The sequence below is a fragment of the Pyxicephalus adspersus genome, chromosome 6, assembly GCF_032062135.1.
Source record: "Pyxicephalus adspersus chromosome 6, UCB_Pads_2.0, whole genome shotgun sequence".
Classification (NCBI taxonomy): Eukaryota; Metazoa; Chordata; class Amphibia; order Anura; family Pyxicephalidae; genus Pyxicephalus; species Pyxicephalus adspersus.
The window spans coordinates 78,133,926-78,159,111 of record NC_092863.1 but is presented as its reverse complement, the minus strand read 5'-3'; the positions used below and the strand labels follow the sequence as shown (position 1 = coordinate 78,159,111).

At 36.5% G+C, this 25,186-nt stretch overlaps 1 protein-coding gene across 2 annotated transcripts in view; it reads right to left on the bottom strand.

Annotated features, from left to right (window-relative positions):
- Window positions 1-2,107: 2,107 nt before the first annotated feature.
- SV2C (synaptic vesicle glycoprotein 2C) overlaps window positions 2,108-25,186 on the bottom strand; it is a 98,019-nt gene continuing 74,940 nt past the window's right edge. For both annotated transcript variants that reach the window (XM_072416285.1, XM_072416284.1), the window contains exons 5-13: window positions 19,726-19,859; window positions 19,252-19,341; window positions 16,678-16,788; window positions 13,104-13,192; window positions 11,162-11,326; window positions 10,198-10,331; window positions 6,992-7,195; window positions 6,734-6,893; window positions 2,108-4,380 (exon numbers count right to left, since the gene is read on the bottom strand). In XM_072416285.1, coding sequence (XP_072272386.1) covers window positions 4,197-4,380; window positions 6,734-6,893; window positions 6,992-7,195; window positions 10,198-10,331; window positions 11,162-11,326; window positions 13,104-13,192; window positions 16,678-16,788; window positions 19,252-19,341; window positions 19,726-19,859 — 1,271 coding nt within the window. In that variant the 3' untranslated portion in view covers window positions 2,108-4,196. The remainder of the gene's footprint in view (window positions 4,381-6,733; window positions 6,894-6,991; window positions 7,196-10,197; window positions 10,332-11,161; window positions 11,327-13,103; window positions 13,193-16,677; window positions 16,789-19,251; window positions 19,342-19,725; window positions 19,860-25,186) is intronic.

Genomic DNA, 25,186 nt, shown 5'->3' with positions numbered 1-25,186 from the left:
TAATAATGAAAAAATATGAGCAGGTTGGTTCTTTATTGCATAAAGCTACATACACACTTCCAATTTTTATCGTTGGTAAACGAACGACGAACGATCCTGCACGATATCTGCGAACGATCGTATGGCACAGATCCTGTACCTACAGATAACGACACGATACAATATCGTTCAAAGATATTGTACACACGATAGATGCGATCGTTTGAACGATACAGGAAGTGACGTGCACCACAGGAAGTGAGCGAACGTTAACTGCTAACACTTTCTGAAACTTACAAAACAGGTAGGTTTGGCATTTTCTTCAATATGGTTACATTAATATGGTAAATTATTTTTTAAAAATACATATTTCCAAATATATTCAGATAGTAACACATGAATAAAAAAGGTATGAACTTAAAACAAAAATAAATTAGACTTCATTACAGAGAAGCCACATTTTTTATCTGCTGGTGTTTTTATGTAACCCAGAACCTACCATTATTTCTCATTAATTCTTCTGAACAGATTCTCATACCACCCACACATTAACCTAGTGCTAACCTTGGCACAAACACCATACAACAGGATAACGTTACATTTAGCCACCTCTATATTTCTTAAAAGGATTTGCAAATCTTTCACATTTTTATTTGCCTTTTGTTTTATGGATGTGCATATAATAAATGTTTATTACTATTTCTCCACGGCCCAATTTTCCTATTGATCACAATGGAATCATACATACTTGTTACGTGTTAGGTCAGTAAAAATATGGATGCACTTACAGCATGGTATAGTGGCATAAGTAAAATGATAATATATAGTCTTAAAACAAATATAGATATTGAATATATATCATAAATTATTTCATGGAACATAAAACATATATTTATTTTGTTCAATTTCTTATTTCTCTTGTTTATATTACCCTTTTAATCCAAACATAGCTAATCAAGTACTACCTACACGGGAGATTGTTTACTTAGCAGCATGCTATTGATTCCCATATTTTTCGAATGCAGGTATATTGAAGTGTTCAGAGCAGATCACTTACCCCTATGAGATTTAGATCTTCTGCATAGCATAGTCCTTAATTTAAGGTGTATCACAGTTCTTATATTATGCTTATTTAAAATAGCCAATCAGGATTTGTGGAAATATTTTTTTCCTTAAGAAAAATCATATTGTGTCAAAAAAATCAAAAAATGTTACAAACGAAAATGTAATACAGGAAAGTCCTGTATTGCATGTTTGGAGACAAGATATGTGCAGCTGAATCAGTTAGGACCATTTCACAACTGCAGAGGACTCAGCATTCAGTCTTGGGCTCACAGTCCCAATCTCTCCCATATGAATGAATGGGAGTAGTTGGGAATCATTTCATTTCATGGTATACATGCGACTGCTGCAGATTCTGGTGCGGTTCTAGAAAGAGACAAATTGATTCAGGCCCATGCCATCCCATGACTGCAACCAAGTGCAACTGCGTTACCTGTGTTGCAGTTTGCAGTATGATGTGTGTTCAGGATTGGTCAACCGTGCAGTTTTACACTGCAGGGATCACATATCCCATAGACCAGGGGTCAGCAAACTCTGGCCTTTAGGCCAGATACAGTCTAGCCAGTAGTCCATAGTATAATCCCTCTTTCCTTTCAAGGGCGTTCCTCGTGGGTGGGGGAGCCATCAGTGTGGGACTTGAGAGAGACTCTGGCCTAGTGTGCCTTCTTGACTCCTAAAATTGCCTAGTAGCCAAAAAAGTTTGCTGATTCTGCCATTGACAGTCTGGCCAGACCTAACTTTATTTGGAGAAAGAGGTCTCTCCTCTGTAATTTAATCTGCAGTGTTTGTAATCTCCCTGCCATTCAATTTCATAATAGTAGGAGGAGTAGATGTTGTTTAAGCCTCTCAAAATCTGCCGGCTCCAAGTGGTAAATACACTACTTGTTTTTATAATAAACTTTAACTTTTAAATTATTTACATTTGATTTTATATTCCCCGTTCTACAAAAATGAATATATTAAAACCAAATATATACCGTGTTTCCCCGATGATAAGGCAGGGCCATCAAATAAGACAGCCCCCCCTTTTTAGAGAAAAATGTAAAATAAGGCCCCCCCCCAAATAGCTTTTAAAATCTATAGGGCTTCAGCATCGCTCACAGGCCCAGTTTTTGAACATGTGCAAAAAAGTTTTAATTTCATCACAAAATAATTTATTTTAGTTTTTAATTAAATGTAAAATGGTTTGCTTTACTTATACATAGATATTTCAATTATTCTAGATATTGTTTATATAAATCCTATTGTAGCATTGATCTTTTTTTCACTGAAATAAAATATATATCTGCCCAAAATATAATAATAGAGTTTATATCCTCCAGAAAGTACAGTAATTCATGATATTTGAGCGTTTTCATTGATGTTTAAACAGTATTAAAATATAGCAGTGTAAATTGCTGCTATTGCGTGGGCTTATTGCTGTGAACCCATCCCAATAAACTTTATGATATATACAACAGCATACAAGAAATAAGCAAAAAGTCTGCTTATAGCAATCCACTTAGGCTGTAATTTTTATAGTGCAAGTTAGAAAATGAAAGAGATATTGAGATTGGTGGGCCTCTGGCAGCACCCAAACTATCAGTTATTATTTATTGGTTTGCTGATTTGCATGGAAGAAGCTAAGTACACACACTAGATCATCTTGGGGGAATGGAACTGAACAGTGCTGTGTGTACAGTGCTCACTCATTCTTCTGTCACAAATATAATATGTATAGAGGACACAGCAAGAAAAAGCAGCACAGGACATGTGCTGTTTTATATTGTTACTACATAACATTGTTTATTTAGTTCTGTGTGTTTATTGTGACACATTACAACTGAACTGTGGCATGAGAATTGGATTTCTGCCAATGACATATCAGTTCCATCATAGGTTTACCCTTGGTATCCTCTTTGTCCACTTTATGAGCATGCATACCGGTAGTTCTCTGCCTGGCTCCTCTGAATCCCCATTAGATCAAAGGATTAAAAAAAGAATAAATGACACCTATTTAGGTTGAGTAACACATTAGATTATAGAAAAGAATATAAAAAGCATTAAAGCTAATGATTCTAATTGGATGTAAAAAATCTTTTTGTTCAAGTATTTACCAAAAGTTCCACAAAAATCCATCAAAAAACACTTGTAACAGATATAATTGACAAAACTTAAATCTTCCAGTTACAGATGTACCTTCATAGAGGCCTGACTGAATGGAGTAAGGTATGAGGTCAGTTACATGGAATCAACCCCAGAGAAAACCTTAAACAGACCAGTGCTTTGTCCATGAAGGGCAAAGGAATAACTTTAATACCATCTTCAATGCCTCCCTGTTTAACTGCCAAGAGAAAGGAAAATACCTAGTATTTCCAAGTATACATATTCCCATTTCAAGGACAATGCTGGTGCTTGGTCTAGCGCTGTCACACAGATCAGAAACAGCCCTCGGCCTTGTGTAAGCTCCAACTATAGCAAATCGATATAAGCACAGGTTTGTCTAAGTTCCAAAGGACATTCCTAACAATGTAGTGTGATTATGCCATCACAAACTGCACCCCATGACACTGACTTTATATACTTAAATCCAGGGCTTCCAGGTATCTGCATGGCTCATTCATTGGACATCTTCTCATGCACAGGAATAGAAGATGGGGACCAAGATCTCCTACTGCAGGTGCATCCGTACCAGCTACCTTGATGACCCTAGATAAATAGTTTCTGCAGTATAGCTGTTACTTTTAACACTGCATAAAGCTAGTTTTTTAATAACTGAAGCATGCAGAATCTTGGGCAATGGGGCGGGAGTGGGGGATTTAGCTTCATGGCCCATGCACAGATTGTTCTGTTCCTATCCATTTGTATAACTTAATGTAAGTGCCTGTATTCTGTGAGGATATACATACTGTATTATGCTGAAAAGATCACTCAAAAATGTACATTTGGATGAAGTAGTAAAAAGAAACACACACTTTAAAGCTTGTGAAAATGGTAAGTAACAGCAGGGTAAGTCAGACAGATTTTGTTCTACATACATAACACAGCAAAAACATCTATATTTGGGAACAGAATGTTTGGTCTTCTCAATGAATTTTTGAGTATTTTTGTAGGCTGATTGGTATGAAGAACAATTAAAAAAAAAAAGAAATATCGGAGATGGCTTTTGTTTCCGTTTACATCAACACCTGGTTTCTTGTGTCTGGCAGTCGAAGTCCCACCAGACCACCGCAGACCAGCACGGCTGAGGCAAGGAGAATCGGTATGGCTTTGGTGATTCCAACGAGGGAGCCAAATATTACGTTTCCTAGTACAGCTGCTGCTTTGCACAGTGCATTCAAAAAGCCAAATCCTGTGGATCTGTAAGGAAACATAAATGGCAAGAGTGTTTGTTGGCAACACATGTTTGTTGGCAAATGTTTGTAAGTGTATCCTCCATGTCACACTGTATGCAGTCATTTTGGAGCGCAATTTATAGTGTAATGTCTCTAGGTAAGAATTTAAGGATTTCTTAGTCTCTAATACCTAAAAAGTGCCTTCTAATGTTTGTTTCAAAATTTTTAAATTGCACATATCTGATATGTTGGGGTCAACAATAGAGTAAGAAAAAAGCAGTTCTAAATTTTGTATTTGACCCTTCTATGTAAAGTGTTTAGAAAAACAGATGGCCAATTGTATCATTTTCTTGTGCACTGTATAGAAAAGAAAACGGCACTAATTCTTGGTGGTATGTTCACTGGTGCTAGAATAAGCAGGTGTCTGATCACTTAGCATTCTTAACTGCATAAGGTGTGAAACCATGAAAAAGGGAGCAGAGAAGTCTGAAGATGTCATGGCTGTCAAGACATATAAATGTTAGCGTTCAGTAAATAAAATTACTGCAGTTGGATTATGTGGACCTATTTACAGGATACAAAGGACAGAGAGGACTTTTCTGATTTTGCACTGTAACAACAGCTTTTCCGGACAGCCTTACTTAGCTTTGTGTCTGGTCCATATAGATATACAGAGCTAATGACCTCCAATCTCCTTCACCACCTTCCACGTGCCGGGGTTTGATGATTGGCCTCCAAAGTATTGAGAATTACTGAATCATTTAATGAGAAATTTGCATGTTCCACAAAGGTTGTAAGGTTTTGACTAATCCAGATTTATTCATTCAGACTTATCCATCCTTCCCACTGCTCCTCTTAGGCTGCTTCTCTTTGTATTTCTTTTCATTGGCTTCCATTTCACCTTAGAATAAAATTCAAGCTTCTCCACAGTTCTTGTCCCACTTACCTGTCTGCTCTGATAGGAAATATAACCCCCATCAGCTCTCTTCGTTCCTCCAATGACCTACTACTGATTTGCTCTTTCATATCCTCATCACACGCACGTCTCCAGGACTTTCTAGAGCTGCCCTAACTCTATGGAATGATTATCCACATCCTATTTGGCTTAATCTTACTTTCTTCTTATTTAAAAGAGCAGTCAAACCCATCTTTTCAAACTCACTTACCTGTCTTCTGTCTCTTAAACCCTCACTACTTCCCACCATTCCATATCCCCCTCTTATTGAATGATACTTCCCCCACTTTCTAGATTGTAAGCTCTTCTGGGCAGGGCCCTCTCCTCCTGTGTCACTGTCTGTATCTGTACGTCATTTGCAACTCCTATTTAATGTACAGCGCTACATAATATGTTGGTGCTATATAAATCCTGTTTTTTATTATTATTAATATTATTATTATTATTAATAATAATAATAATAATAGTGAAGAAACAGCAGGAGACAATGGTAAAGTTGAGTATCAGTGTAATGGGTAAAAGTATTTTCAAAACATCCAGTTATGTTGGCTAATATAGGGAAATGGACAGGTTTACTTATTACATTAAATTGAGAGAGTAGATGGGTGTGGATAAAATTGTAAAGGTTTAATATCTGCTAGCATTTAAATAAAATCTATTAATTAACTCCACTGACAACCTCTCCTTATGACTACCAATGGTATCAAATAGGCAATAACTGTATATAGGCAATAACTGTAACTGTAAATAGGCAATAACTGTAATAAAATCTATAGGCAATAATAATATAGGCAATAAAATCAAATAGGCAATCACTGTATATAGGCAATAACTGTTATAGGCAATAACTGTAACTGTAAATAGGCAATAACTGTAATAAAATCTATTATTTAACTCCACTGACAACCTCTCCTTATGACTACCAATGGTATCAAATAGCCTTTAGGGAATTTTCCACCTACTGTATTCTATAGAAGCTATTAGAGACAGTGTCCATCATTCAGCATAAATGATAGCAAGATACAGACAACAGAAGATAAGCGCTTATGGAGCTTTCTTGCATTATTCTTGTGAGTTTTAACAGGTCCACATTTTAAAAACTTTCCTTCTCATCCTTTTCCTATATATCCTTTCTATGTTGATGTTCGTTTCTGGCCTGTTTTAAAAGCCCTGATGCCAATTATGTTCCCTGATGGTTAAAAATTCAATCAGACTTGTAAAACCAATCACTCATAACAAAATGCCAAATGTTTCTAAAATTGAATGAAGGATTCTTAATAAATGGAAGAACAACCTTGTTAGAAGTAAACCTTTACCAATGTTGATTATAATAATTCCACCTGAATGAGGGCAGATCAATAAAAGATAAAGCTTTTCCACGATTGCCTATACAATATAGAATCTTTCTCCTTGTTGTGCTTACCGTTTATCTGTTGGATACAGTTCCACAGTGACTACATCAAGGGAGTTCCAAGCCGAAATAGTAAGACCATTATATACACACAGCATTCCCACCATCATTGACTCACTTGTACCAAACCATAGGAAGAAACAGCTGATGCCAGAAAGTACCATAGAACCTCCTACATAACACAAAATAATAGACACATTGCATCAACTGGTTAAAGTACTATAAAAATTAATATTAAAGTAATTTTAGTGGTGAGATATAATAACATACCCAGCATAGTTAACCTGCCAATCTTATCCATTAGAAGAGCTGATACAATATTGCCTGGAAGAACAGCCAAGGTGCCCAGGAAATTCACAAAATAGATCCAATAGGCACTGTAATCATCATCAAAGGTGATCTGACATCCCACCTTCATGTCAGTAAATGTGCAGTTCATAAGTACGCTGTCAGTGAACTTGTATTTTTCAAAATCTGAGGAAACAAGCAAATAAAAAATAACAACAAAACTCAAAATATATACATATATATATATATATATATATATATATATATATATACACACACACACACACACACACACACACACAAACACCAACATAGACCGAGAAAAAACATTCATAGTATTGCAACTAGTTAAATCATTAATAATTAAAGTGTATTTGTTTTGTTTTTTTTGGAGAACAAAATAAACCCATTCATTCCAATATTAACTTTTTTTGGGCGAAGCTAAATGATTTTTAACTGCATGGTACCGTTTAAAGAAACCATTAGTGTGGACTAGCCTATGGAAGAACTCACCTCCCATGCCGCTTCCATTCATGCATCATAATGCAAAGGAAAAATTGGGCATGAACACACTTTTCTTCACCAATAAATTGAAAAAAAACTCCAAAAAACTACATGCTAACAATTGTTAACTAAATTAGCCTATTATGTGTACCTATGTCTGTCTGTAATTCATATCCAAGTTATTCCTCAGAGGTACAGTAGGTGGCACTATACTCATATGTTCCAGGCCTGGGTAAAAATAGGCAATATCTGCAGTAATAAAACACAAATTGGTGGGACAACACTATTTGTTAGAAATAGGTTTCTCTACAAAATTCAGGCTTTGTTATTTTATATTCTGTAGATTCTATGAGGTTTAGTCCTCCAGCAGTAAATGACCACAGAACAGACTGTAATACCATTTGAATTGGAAACATTATTAATTTGTTCTGTGTATGGAGGTTTCTGATTTACTTTTCATAGCTACAAATCCATACAGACAGCTATTTACTAGCATGGTATGGTAACGTGAATACAAAACTATTTGTGATGATTTTTACAAAAAAGAATGTATATAAACTCAATATTGTATTATTATTATTATTATTATTAATATTATTATTATTAATAATAATAATAATAATAATAATAATGATAAAAAACAGGATTTTTATAGCGCCAACATATTACTTAGCGATGTACATTAAATAGGGGTTACAAAAGACAGACAGATACAGACATACAAGCAGGACTCACTCCAAGATTTGTTTAATTACTGCTACATTATACTACAAGACTGTATGAACTTATTAAATGTATTAGGTACTATTTTATTTTGCACACTTTATATAAATTTCACAGGCAGATGTGAGTGAAATAGTCCTGGGATTTTTACAGCAACATGGATGACTGGAAAAGGGAAAACAATAATCTATGGTATAATCTTTCTTTAACACAGTAGCATGATGAAAATGATAAGTTTCCAGCACTGCTAGTTTTAACCATGACTGCAGTAACAAAAATCTTATCTCTAACTGCTTCCCTTCTTCCATAATTACCACTTTACTTACCCCTAAAATAAGCCCTTAATTATTAACCTCTTCTTAAAGACAATTGCTTCCTGAACAGAGCTGCTGATTAAATCACTGGGCAAGAGGCAGATGTCCAGGAAATAAAAATGAATTACAAATAAAAAAACGCCATCCAAAATTTTTATGCAGCTTCGATTCACCCAAAATATATTTTGTTTTAAGAAGGAGAGAAAATGAGAAAGTCATGTTTTGTCTGTTGACTTTCGCCCTATTTTACTCTAAATAATTCATTTGAAGAGGCCACAACTTTTAAAGGTGGATGAAGTAGGACTTTCCGAGATTTTGGTGTTGTTTCATTTTGGTGTCAGAGTGCACTCATATGTACTTCTGACCTTCACACTCAATTCTAACCCCTAAAATAAACCTTAACAATTACCACCTTACTTCTTAAATTCTGAATCATACGTTTAGGAATTTATGTTTAAATGTTGTTATTTATGTGTAACTGTAACAGTTTATCGAGAGATCTTCATCAAGAACTCAATTTTTATTTGTTTTGGATAGTTCTAAATCTGTTTAATAGTAGTACAATCCAGAGAACCTGACAGTTTCCTGAATTGTATGAAGCTCACGGTGATTTAAAAGCAGTTGTCCTTGTGTAACCAAGCTAGGCCAAAATGCAAGTTGTCAACAGGACAAGAGATGAGGAGAAATCTATTAATGCCCCTGATAAATTCTAATTCTCCACATCTTATCCAAAACTAGAGAAAAGTTTTTTGAGGGACATACACTGGGCAGCACGGTGGCTCAGTGGTTAGCCCTCTTTGCAGCCTTTGCAGCGCTGGGTTACAGGTTCGAATCTTAGCCAGGAAACTATCTGCATGGAGTTTGCATGCTCTCCTTGTGTTTGTGTGGGTTTCCTCTGGGTACTCCAGTTTCCTTCCACACTCCAAAAACATGTAGTTAGAATAATTGGCTTCTACCCTTTACCTTAAACTGTGGTAAAGACATATGATTATGGTAGGGGGATTGTGAGAATTGTGATTGAGTCACATGACTATGGACTTTGTACAGCACTGTGTAATATGTTGGCGCTATATAAATACTGTGTAATAATAATAATAATACACTTTAGATCAGCCAATCCTTATTAAGGTTCCACCAGAAGTTGCTACGGGTTCCTCAAAGCCTGCCTGCATAGTTCTGGGGCCAATACCACCTGGTAGAGTCAGCTTCTTTCCACCAATTAAAAATTATTTTTCCCCTCTGATTCCCATATAAATTGGTTTAATCACGGGTTCACTAAAACCTGAAACTTGTTTCAAGGATTCTTCAGGGGTAAAAATATAAAGACTTCTTTAGGCTATATTCACTAACCACTACAACAGAACACTTATCCTTTTATTTGTTGGACACATTAGTAGCAATGAATGCAGCTAAAAATGAATAAAGATGGTTTCTGGGATTTGTAGCTTAGTTAAGTAACCAGAGTCCTTTGTACAGAATGACAGCAGCAATGCGCACTCCCGCAGAGAATCCCCATAACAGTGTGCTATAGTAATAACTGACAGTACTTACTGAAATCATCTCAACCACCGGCTGTGCAGAAAAAAACAAATCACAGGTGATCAGAGCCATTTTTGTAGTTTACTGTGTGAATTCATGAAGCCCTACCTGTATTTTTAAAATGTGATTCTATGAAGGTGCAATTCCTAAAGTATGTATTCAGCGATGTCACATCTTCAAAGTAACATCTCTCAAACAGTGAATCCTGAAACACCACAGACTTAAATTTCATCGACATGAACCTGTGACATACAAAGGTATCAGTTAAGTGATGCAAGAAAGAGTAATGGTAAATAATCACATGCAAATAATAACTTGTCAAATGTTAATCTGTACTAATCTATTGGAATGAAAAGCAAGGAGCTTACTTGTAAAAGTAAAGAACAAGAATATTGCAATAAAAATCCACAATATGACCAAAAGTTTACAAACACCTGACCATCAGACCTATACAAATGTTTTGGGCTTTCTATTCCAAAACTGTGGGATTTAGGTAGATTTGTCAACCCCCTCCCCCCATCCCAACCTCCAAATATACAGGTATACTAGCCTACACTGTTCTAGAAGGGCTTCCCATGATATGATTAAGTGTGTTTGTTGGAATTTGTGCCAAAAAACCTTTGTGAGGTCAGATACTAATTTTCAACCAGAAGAACTGACCCAGAATCTTTTTTCTAAATTATCCCAGAAAGTAAGTGTCAGGGCTCTGCTTGTTAAATTGTGTTTTCATGGAACTGGATTTATGCACAGGAAAATATTCATAGTGAAACAGAAAAACACCCATCACTAAACTGTTGCCACAAGGTTAAAATTGTACAATTGTCTAAATGTCTTTGTATGTCAAAGCATTAACATTAGCCTTTCCTGGAAACATCTCAGGTGGGAGTCCACATATATTTGGTCACAAAATGTGTGATGTCCCAGTGTCTACATATGTTTGGCCTTACAATCCAATACTTCTAGCACTAGGTCCATAGATCAGGTATTAGGATCACCTTCCTAGGTATCCTGTGTCATGCTTGCCCTTTGTAATAAAGTAGAATCAAAAAGCATAAGAAACAGAAAAAACTACTTGTCATTGATGAACTCTCCGTTTTTATGGATCTGATTCTCCAAAGTGAAATTAAAATTGTAGTTGGATATATTTTCTCCACTGAAATTTTTTACTCTCAAGGCATATTCATTAGCTTGGAGGTGTTTAATGACATCTGAGAACCAAACAGATAGCCCATAGTAGCTGCAGAAATAAAACAATATGTCATAAGACAAAGATAAGAAAAATAACAAAAGAGAAACAACTATCAAAGCTCAACTTCAACCATAACTTATGTCATGTTATTATTGGTGTCTGTGTCCATGCTGGGGGAAATATACTTCAACACTCACTCCAACATAAACTCCAATTTATTTATTACAAAAAAATAAACTTGGCATGAGTGAGACTTTTACAGAGTTCACTGCCATTGCTTGCCTGATTTATTAAAGCTCTCCAAGACTGGAGAAAATAGACTATCCTTGGAGAATAGGGTCATCCAACAAACTTGGAATGTATTTCTTAAAATCAATTGCTATTAGTTGGCAAATGTTTTCAAACCTGAACCAGATCCATTTCAGGTTTGCTGGATCACCAAGATTCTCCCATGACAGTCTATGTTATCCAGTCTTGGAGAGCTTTAATAAATCAGGCCCATATAATTGGATATAGACAAGAACTGCCCCTCATTTGTAGGACTTTTCTCCGTTAGAACTGAATCCCTCTGTCCCTCCTGCCTCTTTAGATGAATGCATCTCAATAAGAAGGTTGTCTATGTTAGCATAGAGTGACACTCTTTCTCATATTTAATTTAGTAAGTATGTGTACACATTACATTAGGAAATACACTACTTCCCATCACTCCATATCACCCTTCATATTGTATGAGACTTCCCCCTGCTGCCTAGATTGTAAGCTCTTCGGGACAGGGTCCTCTCCTCCTCCTGTGTCCATGTCTGTATCTGTCTGTCATTTGAAACCTGGTATTAATGACAGTGCTGCGTAATATGTTGGAGCTACATAAATCCTGTTTAATAATAATATTATTAATAATAGTAATAATAATATTAATAAAAAATACACTGCTTGGCCAGAAAAAAGGCCCTAAGCCTGTGGTATCAGTGTTATGACCTAGGGTTGCTTCAGTTGTTTCAGTTGGTTGGTTTAATTGCAGCAACATGATGTGCCCAAAAATGTGGTAGTCAGTGGACTACCCGAATATACTGAATGACCAGGTTTTTCCACCAATGGATTTTTCTTATTTTCTGATGGCACGGCCTATACAAGTCGACAATGCTAGGACTCAAAGGGCTCAAGTTGTAAAAGATAGGTTCAGGGATCATGAGAGATCGTTTTCTCGCATGGATTGTCCACCACAGTGTCTAACTGTTGTCCAAGTGGTCCAACAAAATGTTAGAGTTTTCTTTTTGGGGCCAGTCAGTGTATACCAAGTGATAATATAGTAATACACCCTTCTTTGGTATTTTTTTACTCATCTATGATTCCCTATAGAGAGGTGCTTGGAACACGCATTCCTAACAGGCTATAAATGCTCTTTGACTCCTTTCTAGTAGTTCTATCTATGATTCTCTATAGGAAGGTGCTTGGAACACGTGATAAGTGCTCTTTGATTTTGTTCTAGTATTTGGGGTACATGGCACATGGGTGTGTAGTCTAGTACTGATGTGGGTTAATACAAACATTTTGGGAAGCACCACCAAATGTAAACTGAATAGACATAATAGGCCTGATTTTTTAAAGCTCTCCAAGGCTGGAGAGAATACACTTTCAACAGTAAAGCTGGGTGATCCAGCAAACCTTGAATGGATTTCCTAAAAGTATTTTATTAACAAATATGTTCAATCCTGGACCAGATCCATTTCAGGATCACCCAGCTTCAATGGTGAAAGTGTATCCTCTCCAGCCTTTCAAAGCTTTAAATAAGGCCCAATAAATCTTTATTTTAACAAGTAATCCTTACCCGAATGACAGAGTGAGCCACACCACAGTTAGTTTAATTGTGTTCTCTTTGACAGGATAATCAAAGCACCTCATGAACGTTAACCATATCTGCAAAATAATAAATAATATTAACAATAATTTCAGTAAAATGATAGCCCACATCACAACACAACACATCTCACAACAAAATGATCAAGAGTAATTAGTGGACTAGATAATTACATGCTTTCACTTTTATTCATTTTTCTATGAAACTAAAATAGCAGCAGTGTAGGAGGGAGCTTTATGCCCTTTACAAGATTACAGGGATGTAGTTGGAATAATGCATTCACAACATTGTGAAATCTGCTATTGTTTGTTTAGTAGTAAGGTTTTCGAAGCAAACAAAAACTTTTTTTTTTATTATAAAAATGTTATTCATTTTTTTTTGACCATTGATATTCACAAGCTCCCAACTATTTTCTTTTACTGTTTGTTCCCTATCACTGATCCAATAAATGGTCAGTCGTACCATACATTTTAGCAAAGACAGATTAATGAGTTAAAGATTGCTGTACCAAACATAATGCTACACCAATAAAAGTAAGTTTCCATTATCAGTGCTAGGAATAGTTTGCATGACATTTTGATATAGTGGTAGGAGATGATTATCTGGCTGCTAATCCCGTGCTGTGCATCTTCACAGTATCAAACAATGTATATTCTGTGCAGCAATGTCACTTGCAGCAGCAAGGATCACTAAGAAATTGCAGCAGCCCCTGCTTCCCTTTAGCCGTGCAGCCTGATGTATTTTATTGGCATCCCCAGCACACACTGTGAGGCTGTGCACAGCTGAAGGGATGTCTAGAGGCAGATTCGTTCCTGAATCTACCCTGTGCTGCTATTGGCTGGTGGGGCTTTAAATCCTCTCTGCTCCCATTCACCAGTGCCTGTTGTAGTGTTAAGCCAGGCTGACTTGCCGCTGGTCTATGTATTCACATGATTTTCTGTTGCTGACTTTGTCTGTTCCTGGCCCTTGGATTGTACACTGCCTAAACCGACCTTTTGCCTGAGACCCAATTCTGCTTTCTGTTTCCCCTTGCTTACCCCGTCTAGTGGACTGTTTATTTGTGTATGACCTCTGGCTTAGTATTCTGGATTTGCCTTTTTAAGAACCTTGTGCTGCTTTATCTGTGGGCCCCTGGTGGTCTGCCAGCCCCTCCCCAGACACCATCCCTTTTGCACAAGTCCTGGGGGCCCCCGTGTACTGGGAAATGTAACCAGTCTCTGAGGCTGAGCTGGGGCTTGCTATAGGCGAATACTATGGGCCTGGTGTCAGGCAAATACTGGTGCTGGACCAGGGCCTTACATGTACTGTTTGTAGATGAGGGTATCAAAATAGATAGCTGGACACCAGAGCAAGGTTGGTCAACACACCCCCCCAAAAAAAAGAAATGTGTTTATCCATAGCACTGTAACCTGTATACCCAGTGAAATAGAATAAAAATGTCCCTCACCAGAACTGTGTATATAGTCAGAATAGTACAATAAAATTCATTCAAAATTCAGGAAATTATTGGGATAAGAACAAAACTTAACATTTTACCAATATATAAACATTAAATGGACACATGTAAAAATATGGACAGTGATAACTATTTTGGAGAATATTTGGGACAGTAAAACAAATTTACTGTTGGTATTTTGCAAAGACAACAAGTGAGCATATGTGGCATTATTTGGACAAAAATGGACAGTTGTGACAATATACAGAATAAAATGGGCATTAGACCCCACAACAAAAACACGGACAATACCTAAAATTCAGTTAGTGGGAACAAAGCCAATTGGCTAGAGAGAATGAATTTCCTTATGTTGGTGGCAGGAAAGAATGTTTCAAAGGCAATCTTCCTTTCCAAAATGATCAAAGTGAATGGGCTTTTTGCTACATTGTGAATTTGAAAATTCCCTATAGGGGGCAAGTAGGAGGAACAGCCCCCCACCATGTATGCAACCCCTTCCTCCCAGTTTCCATTAGCATCAAATGGAGGCTTGGGATGGGTACTCCTGTTTTTGGGGATCTTTTTTTGTGCTGGACTGGTTAGCTCTGGTTGGGGGAGGGACATAACTTTTTTTTTATTTGATAGGATAAATGCTATACAAATCTCTGGAAAACTGCATAGTACATTTGTTCTTGAACTGAGCATAAATATAACTAGTATGCATGGTTTTATTACAACAATACAGGAAATACTGTATGACAAATGCTATATTTGTGGAAGGTAGCACCTATCTTCAATGCAATCCTTTTTTAGCAACATGCCCTTCAAAACCACAGGTGCTCTTTACAGGTCAATGATGACAATGTAGTATGCATGTATGTTTTATTATGCAAAGATTTTTAAGTCATTCTTTGCTATCAAACAAGAGATCTGCTAAAATGCACGCTTGATCATTGAATGTGCTCATGGTTCTGCTCTGTGTTCTGCTTTAAAGATTGCTATCTGCTTTGCACTTCAAAGGTTAAACAGATTTGTATTATTTGAAAGCTTTTTTCCTGCTTATTCTGTGTAATGCTGTGTTTGCCTTTTCATCTTATAAGGAGATACATATCTGAAATTCACTTTTGAAATACTGTGCATATACAAATACTGAGAGCTACAGAGAACTAAGAAGTAGTCAGAAAAATGCTGCTACTGAAAGTATTTCACTATCCTAAGATTATCCATGTAAAGTATGTTTTATAATATTAAAAAAGGTGTATTTAGCTTTTCACTCATGGCTTTTCCTTTGGCGGTTTTGCCAAAAAAAAGGTTGACATTGGCACTACATGCAGTGTCGAGTGTAAATGTGACCCCTAATATTGGTAGGTAATTAAAATTTGCCCCTTTGCATTGGTGGCCAATGTAGAGGTCAAAATGCTCCCTACTCAAGCAACCCCAAGCAACCATTAGAGGAATCTTAGGCTGTGCACACACATAAGATAATTTTCTCCTGAAATGGATAGTTGTGCTCATCTCAGGTGAGAATATGACAACAATCTACAGTGGTTGCCCAACCTGGTTCATCAATCTGCCATGGCGGATCCATTAAGAATGGAACAACTGTTATGCATGTCAATGGAGGTGTCGCTTGTTCACCTTCCCTTTCCATGTTTCCCAACCAGAACAACAGGAAAAAGGCTCAAGAAAAGAATCAACACTCTAGAATACACCAGCAACAACCAAATGCATGCCAACCACAATACTTATTACTGCTTTGCTGAATGGCACTGCTATAGGTAGGAAGGTCCCTGAGATGTATAATCAATACATTAGCACCTCTGGATCTGTGCTTGAATAACTTAATAAATATGGCCAAAATCTTCGGTTTGTAAAAATAATATGGAGGGAGCACAGATCATTTTGTGATCTTTAATAAAGGTTTTCTTGTGTGTTTTATAAAAGATTTTTGTAAGGCCGACTTAAAAAAAAAGTTTAAATTGAAAGCAAAAAGATTGTAATACAAATCTTATCTCTTTGGTTGTATCAAGCAGACTTTAGCTATATCCAGACTCTATGTACTTACTGTATGTAGATAATAGCGAATATCAAAAAATATAAGGAATCACTTACACCATACAGCTCTGTGCGAATCCTCACAAAGCATCTTCTGTACCAAGTCCCTGTGTCTGTTTCAATTTCAATAAAGTCATCTATTTGCTTAGGAGTCTTTATTCTTTGAACCTAAAATAAAAAAAATATACCTTATTATTGTATGAATTAAATAAAGCTGGATCTTAATTTATATCACATTACACAGTGTGGTTGACTGAGGGGCAAAGCATGTTCCTTATGCAAACTAAATGTTGTGAATGTACTAAAAATTCACTTTGCAAAAATAGCTAAATATGTGCAAAGAAAAAAACAAGTCTATACCCAAGAATACGTACTTGTTAAATTAAATGTATTTTATATTGGAATTTACCAGACCTTAGACTAAAAATAGTTTTTTATTTTCACCTGGTTATCTCAAACTTCCCATCCTAGGCTAACAGGGCACATTTACTGTACTATACAGAGAAGTATATAACAGAGAAGCTGTATAGGCCCTCTCCTCTTCTCCAGATCAAAGAAAGGACTGCAGTGTTCAAATATCTTAGAGACAGCTAAGAATAATAAAATCACCCCCAGTGTTACATGCAGTGAATCAAGAATGCATAAATGTGTAAAATTTGCAACACGAGACGCCTCCTAATAATAAATCATATTACATAATAATGGCCTGGAACTAATTGCTTATTAGGACCCATTGACCATAACACTAGTTGCACAGAAAGTGGTAAGGGAAGCTCATTTCATTGCAGCCGAACCTCATTAAAGCACCCTAATTTCACCCACCCCACACTTTGGATTTTATTCATCATATGCACAACAAATTCAGCGTACATTTTGCAGAACCAACATTTTTAAAATTTCATATTGTCCTATGTTCATTCCCTGTATTTCAGACTGTGCCTGATAGTGTTGGTGTTCGATTTCGGGTTGTCCTTATATTCGACCTGAATATGGACATTGGAATTCAGATAGACCCGACCCAAAAAACACGGGATTTGATGGCGCAAATTCAGCGCTCTGCGTTTTCCCCAACCATGGGGAATAAATACAGGGGTACATAATAGTATTATGTATTATTAAGTATCTTTTTATTATGTATCTTTTTAAATGTATTTGGAGGCTGTACAACCTCTACAGAGTCCCGAATATCCCCCCATTGACTTTATGGGTGTTCATACTCGATGTTCAATCACTAGAACAAAATTGGCCTATTCGATCGAAAAGCCATCAAATCGAATAGTGAGATATTGGACCAACACTAGTGCCTGATATTTGTATCTGCTCTGCCACATTAGGTCCTGGTAGTCAACAGCTGGCATGTTACCATTTGTCCGGGCTCATCTTACATACTTGCATTGTCTACAGCAGCTTTGTACTCCAGTGTCTGATTTACAGATATCTGATAAGGACTGTGGTAATAAACAGATCAATATCTGGCCTTGGTTGACCTAGTAATACATGAGCGGCCATGGCCAAGAGCATGAGTTATCTGTTCATACAGAGCTATTTCTAAGACGGGAGGAATAGTAATCGGCGATATGAATGGGAATGACAAAGCACCAGGTAAGAAATGGATTTTTTTCAGGTATTAATGAATGTTGTTCCAGAGTAGTGATCTTTAGATTATTTCTCCTTCTCTTTCTTACATGAATGTTTTCTACATTGGGCCATTTTAGATTATAATGGGTTAGGATTATTTAATTGTAAAAAATGTTTTAACAAAATAAAAAATTGAAATGATAATAACAGGAACATAACACAGAAATAGTCATGAATTGTCTTATACAAGAGTCTCACTTTGCAGGCTTATTTATCAAAGACTTACTTATCTGTTCCCTTTATTTGCACTGATAATGCTGGCAGAATATGAATTGTAAACATTGCTGTGTGTCTGAACCTCATGCAGTCCCTCTAGCAATTTGGCATGCATAATAAAAATATTGTTGTTGGTTGCAGTCATCCTAAATATCTAATTTAATGGTGAATGGTCATTTCTTTTAGTTAGCAGAGTTCTCTTCTCTTAGCGACCACCAACCTTTTTTTTAATACAGACCAGTTTCAAGCAACACATTTTTTACATGGGATTGGTTTGAGAGAAATAAGTTTCAGATAATAAGGATGGAAATGACAGAGGACACAGATCTTCCAGTCCTAGTGACCAATGACAGCCAACAATGATGGCTACATCCCATTTCGGAACAGCCAATGGTCCATTACCAACCTGCTGACTGGTGCTTGGGGATCCCGGCTGCAGAACACAGACCATGTTAAACTGTGTCTGACATATATCAATGTGCAGCTACTTTTTTATTCACAAAAAAAGATGAACATCTTTAAGCAAAATGATTTGCAGAACAGTTGATCTGATGAATTTAGCTAACGAAACGTACAGTTTTTATTTTTAAGGATTTATTAGGTGTATGATTCCTAGTGGATGGAAGAATCTGAGAATCCCAATTTACCAGGAAAGGTTTAATAAATTCAATCCCTAGGCTACTTATTTTAAAATTTTTATCTTTGTCATTGGTTGAAGATTTCTTATAATGTGAACAATACAAAATTTGTGTGTTGTGACAAATAAAACACACTTACGGTAAAGACTTTCTCTGGTTGTCCACGAGCTCTCATATTTGTGTCGTGAATCTGTTTCAGAATCATCCAGGCTTCATCGTGCTTTCCAACCTATAAAAAAAACAAATGCAGGAACATATTGAAGAAAATAATTAGCAACACAACATTAACACATTTATTTATTTTATTAGAAAATCTGACAGTTAAGGAGTTGCACTACAGTAGTTCAGAGTGAGTGCTGAGATCCTTGCACTGACAACACACTCTTCCCAGCACATAATAGTAGAAATGCCGCATGCACTATAAATTTTATGCATTGCACTCTTCGTGTATTGGTATTTAGGCGCCATGGATGACGAGGTGCTGAATATTCAGAGTACATTTTGTGCCCTGGAGGTAAAAACACTCAATAAGTACCAGATACTGTATATCCCTTACATTCTTATCTTTGAATATAACTTTTTAGGAGACACGAAATAAAATATCCATCCTCACCTCTAAGAGGAAGCGTGGACTTTCAGGCATAAAGGTGAGTGCCACTACAGCAGATACACAAGGCAGGGCGCACACAATGACAAACACCCTCCAGCTGTGGAACTGATAGGCTGATCCCATGCTAAAACTCCATCCTAGAAGGAAAAATATATGGTTTAGAAATATAATAATATCTAATAAAGATACCACCAACATATAAATACAAATGTAGTTATCTTGAATCATTCCACCCAAGCTACACAAACCCAGCCTAGTCCATTCAACCATATCTATATTTATTCTTCACAACAACTGTTTTGTTTATTAGACAATCTTGACATTGCTTTAAAATGAGTACTTTGAATTTAAATAAAGTCTCTTTAGGTAATTTAGACATATTTTGCAAGTATTATTTGCTTTGGAAAAGAGTCACTGCTTTCCCTAAAGTAGAACTAAACCCGGGATTCTCACCTTTCCCTGTTCCACCACAGGGCCCCACCATGTTCCATTTTTGTTTCTTCATGAAGACAATTTTCAACCATGCCAATAAAATGAAACTAGAATAGCGTGCACAGCTCAGCAAAATTTGACAGCTCGGCAGTGATCAGGCAGGAAAAAACAGTTATTGTTATACATCGCTTGCCTCTTTCTGTGTTATCCACCTGCCTGAATTGTTCCAAAGTTCAAAGTGGGACTCTAGTTCAAAATAATCAAGACCATGCAAATGACAGTAAAATGATGGCTGCATGTGATCAAAGGATCAGTCAGATCACAAGTAATACAGTAAACATATTTACTTTTTTAAGTACACCTGTTCAACTGCTTGAATGTATCTAATTAGCCAATCACTTAGTAACTCAATGCATTTAGGCTTGTAGACATTGACATTGACGACCTGCTAAAGTATTTTAGGTGACTTGGAACATTGCATGGTTGTTGGTTTCAGAATGGCTGGTCTGACCTTTCGATATATAAAAATAGCCAGGTTGGTTGAAGTTAGCTAGCAAGCAAGTTATGCAGCATCTCTGAACACGTCAAACTTTGGAGAAGATGGGCTACAGCAGCAGAAGACCACACTAGATGACACTCTTGTCAGCTGAAAACAGGAACCTGAGACTACAATTTACATGGACTCCTCAAAATTGGATAGGAAGAGAAGTTTGTAAAAACTTTGACTTGTTTAATATGTCTTAGTTAAGTCACACCAGTGCCGAGATGTATCTCCTGCTAATAGGAGTCTTAGTCACCATCCTGGTTTTGGTGCTTAGTTGTAAAAACAAGAATGGATAGGGATAGGTTGCTTAGTTGACATTTCCTCCATTGTAAAGTTATTTGAAGATCTTTTAGTGGTGTCCTTTTTACTAGCTCCAAAAGATGAACTTAATAGAGGACCCCATGTCAGTCATCACATTTGTGTAATATCTCTTTAGTAGCCTAGTAGTCTTACTGGAGGACATTCAAGCTGGCCTGGTATCTCTGCAACCTCAGAGATTTATTGATGATGGTAATTGATTTTATTATAATGGGAAAGTTGCTTTAACAACAGTATTTTTGCTATAGATAAAAGGTAGTAATTCTAATATCATTTGCAAACAATGAAGGGGTTGCCTTATGAACAATGTGTAGTACTAAGTTGCAAAAGATTATTGTTATATCAAAGATTTAAACTCTGTCTGCATGCCATCCTCATTGCCATGTTCAGTTCTTATTCTACTATTCAACACAGGCAGTGTATTCTATTTATTACTCTTTGTCCTTTGATGACATATCAGTGTTACCTGCTGAGCCTGGCTGTTCTTGTGGCTATTCTCCATTCAGACCATACACCATCTATCACTGACTCTGCATTCCAGATTTATTCCTGTCACCCTTTAGCTCACAAAAGGTGCAATGAATGTAGATTCCTCCTTGGCTATAATAACAGCATAATGCAGAAAGTGGCCTTGATAAAATGATTAATGATCTGCAGCTGAGTCATTTTCTTCATCCCTATATCCACGCTGCGGTGAACGTATTTCAACCCTTTGTATTATGTGCTTATCTTATCTGCTACAGTCATGGATGAAACCGTTTAATTACTTTCCTCTGTGTACCTAGGGCTCTGCTAACCATTTCCTGCCATTGCTGTAACTGCTTTGCTCCATTGGGTGTAAACAGATTCATTGATATTAAAAGTTTCTCCATATTTGTCTCTCACTAAAGGAGAAAAGGATTTCTGTGTAAAAGTTATTTTTACTTTGCAGGACTTAACACCAAAGCTTACCCTGGCCATGGCTGGGCCAGAACACTGACCATTGTATAGTACTGTTTAGAGACTAGCCTTCTACGGGTGAGGACTGGTGGTTCTGATTTGCATGAAATGCAATAAAGGAATGATTTAACTAGTGAAAAAACGAATATATAGAGAAATTTCCCAGATTTTACCATAAAAGCAGAAGTAATATCAAAGCATATAAAGCATGTGCTGAGAGCAGAGCTGTGGCTGAGCCAACATACTACAGGCTGCCTGTAAATTACTGTGACCTACCAGCCCTTGCTGTGCATCCTGATATGTCCTGGGTCCACCATCTGTTGGGTCTTGCTGGACCCTAGCAATGCTGGAAGATTTTATTGCTTCCACTGACACCAATGCGTGGGGTATTTTTTAGCCACTGACACCACAGTGCAAAACATGCAGCAGGACCCAACATTCTTGGGTGTTGAGGTGCATTGCTTCCCATAACTTTTTGAATTAGCTACCTAACTTGACGTAATGCACCATAAGGAATGAACATATTCTGCTAATGTGCTGACCTCTGTACATGTTGGTTGCCACACTTCAGGCTTTTTATAATTATCTAGTTGACCACCACTATATTGGATCATCCGCTCTACACATTGCTCTCAAAAGCTTGTAAAGGATACAATTTCATCAGTGAAGCTGGGTGATCCAGCAAACCTGGAATAAATCTGGTCCAGAATTGAAAACATTTGCTAAGAAATAGTGAATGACTTTTAAGAAAATCCATTCCAGGTTTGCTGGATAACCCAGCTTCACGGATGAAAGTGTATCCTCTCCAGGCTTGGAGAGCTCCAATAAATCAGGCCCATAAGGGGGAAAGTACAAGTGACCACTTCTTGTATAAGGAAACTTCTGTATAGAAGCAAATAGTTTTATGTAGAATTACTGTATAATTCTGCAAGAAATACAGAAATGAAACACAGATTCAAAAAGTAGGAATATATACGGCTCTTGTATTTAGATAATATTTATTAGGCCTAGATTTCAGGTTCCAACATTACTTTTAAAGGTCATAAAGAAGTGCTCTGTTTAAAGCAATTATGTGATTTTCCAATGCAGAGTTAAACAGTTTCTTTTATGGCCACTTTCCTGGAAATATATATTGTGCTTTTTATTTAAATTAGGCATTTTGTCTGAAGTTGAGCTTTCATTTCATTTTTGTTATATTCTATATTTGGTCTTTTTAAACTAAGACCTTATATTACTTGTGTATTTATCATTACCAAATTCTACAACACATTACAACGTGTGGGCATACAGGGACTATATTATTTACATTGAGAAAAAAACCCTACCTATGGCAGGATAAAAGTATATTGTTCCCAAAATCTCAGACACGTGTGAAGATACAAAGATATATTTACCGTACTTACTAGTTTATACCTTCTTTGGTTTATTAGTTTTTTGTTTAGAAATAAACTTGGTTTGCCTGGATTTGCCCCTGCTTTATCCAATAATTTCTAAAAACCAGCAATCAGGTAAGATAGAACTTAATGATGCAGAACAGTTTGTTATTTGCAGTAAACCTTGAGTGGAATTTGTACAATAATGTATGTGTTTTGTTTTACCGAATCAGTGGAGTCTAATAAATAACAGCTTGGTCTTTCTAGATGCTGTGCTTTTGAATAAACTAGATTTCTATGCAATGCTTGCAAAAAAAAAAAAAAATTAAACACATAATCTCCAAAATCAAATAAAAGCGTCAGTTGAAAGAGAACTAATTAGTCTTAATTGACCTTATATTCAATCTCTTTAAGATTAGATGTAATTAAAGAATTCATCCACACAGTGAATAAGACAGATTTAAAAAAAAATGAACATAAAGAACAATTTTGTAGGGTTGTTTTTAAACTCTGGTGTCTTTACACTCACCCTGCTTGGAATTTGTATTACTGAAAAACCTGAACGTACTAATGGAGGCAGCAGGGAGTCAGTTTATTACCAATGAACCATGCAGTCTAGCAATGATAAACATGCATTGGGTGTTACAGGAGCTGTATGAAAACTAAACTCTGGGCAAATGGCTTATACACAAAATAAATCTTTTTCCAAAGAATTTGTCTTTGTCTAAGAATTTACTCTACAGCCCTATGTGTCAGCCTCCAGATCCAGTCCTTCTCTTCTGCAATTCCATGTACAAGTTTGCTGGATCACCCAGGTTCACTGATGATAGTGCATCTTCTTCAGTCTTGGAGAACTTTAATAAATCAAGCCCAATGTGTGTTGGTTGGCTCTTTGTGTTGTTTCGCCTTCCCACAGGTTTGCTGTACAGTAAACTGTAGAAGGCTGGTTCGATGCCAAATGTAGGGACTTATAATGCCTAATGATAGAAAACATGTTTTCGGTTTGTTTATTGAATACAGAGCTGAAATATTGTGTGTCTTGTATATCTGCCTAGAGTGAAGCTTTAAAAAGACATTGTTACCTTCAAAAGCAAAGGGCTACCCCAATTACCTGGTAGTCACCTTGACATTGCTCACCTGGTTTTCTTTGCTCTGGCTTGGTCAGAGACAATACAGCTTCCAGGTGATTTTACTGTTCAGAGAAAGGCTAGCAAGGAAAAAAGGCCTTCTGTTTTAAATGAATTTATTTATAAGCACCTCCTATTAAAGCCAACAACTATGTATATAAATAAATTCAAAACTGAGATATATTGCAAAGAGCAATCTTTTCTGGAAATAAATCATTAACATGTGATCCCGGAATCCAGGTAAATTGTCTCCTCTAAAACATAGACAACACTTGGAGAAGAGGCACCATGAATAATCCTATTGCTCTAATATTACGCACACAAAATAATTTTTCACACTTCAATGTCACCTAAACTTCAGCTAGAGAACTACAATTCTCAGATTTATAACCACAGTATAAGTAGCCTGGTGCAGAGACTTACTCAATATCACCTTCTCAGTCTGCTGCTCTCATGGAATGACTAAATAAATCACCAAGACTCGCTAATCACTCAAAGTGATTGATTATAAAGCAAAAACTGAGAGAAAAAACAGCTAAATGAATTACTAGAAAACCGCATTTACTAATGGAATCTTATGGTAATCATACCTACTTTATGCTGTCCATTGCAATTAGCAAAACCATCCAGAGTATGTTTTTATTTATGTTTATTAACACTCTGCAATTCTAAGAGTATATTGTTAAATATGTGATTTTATTGCGAGCAAGTCTACATGACCTCGAAATGTC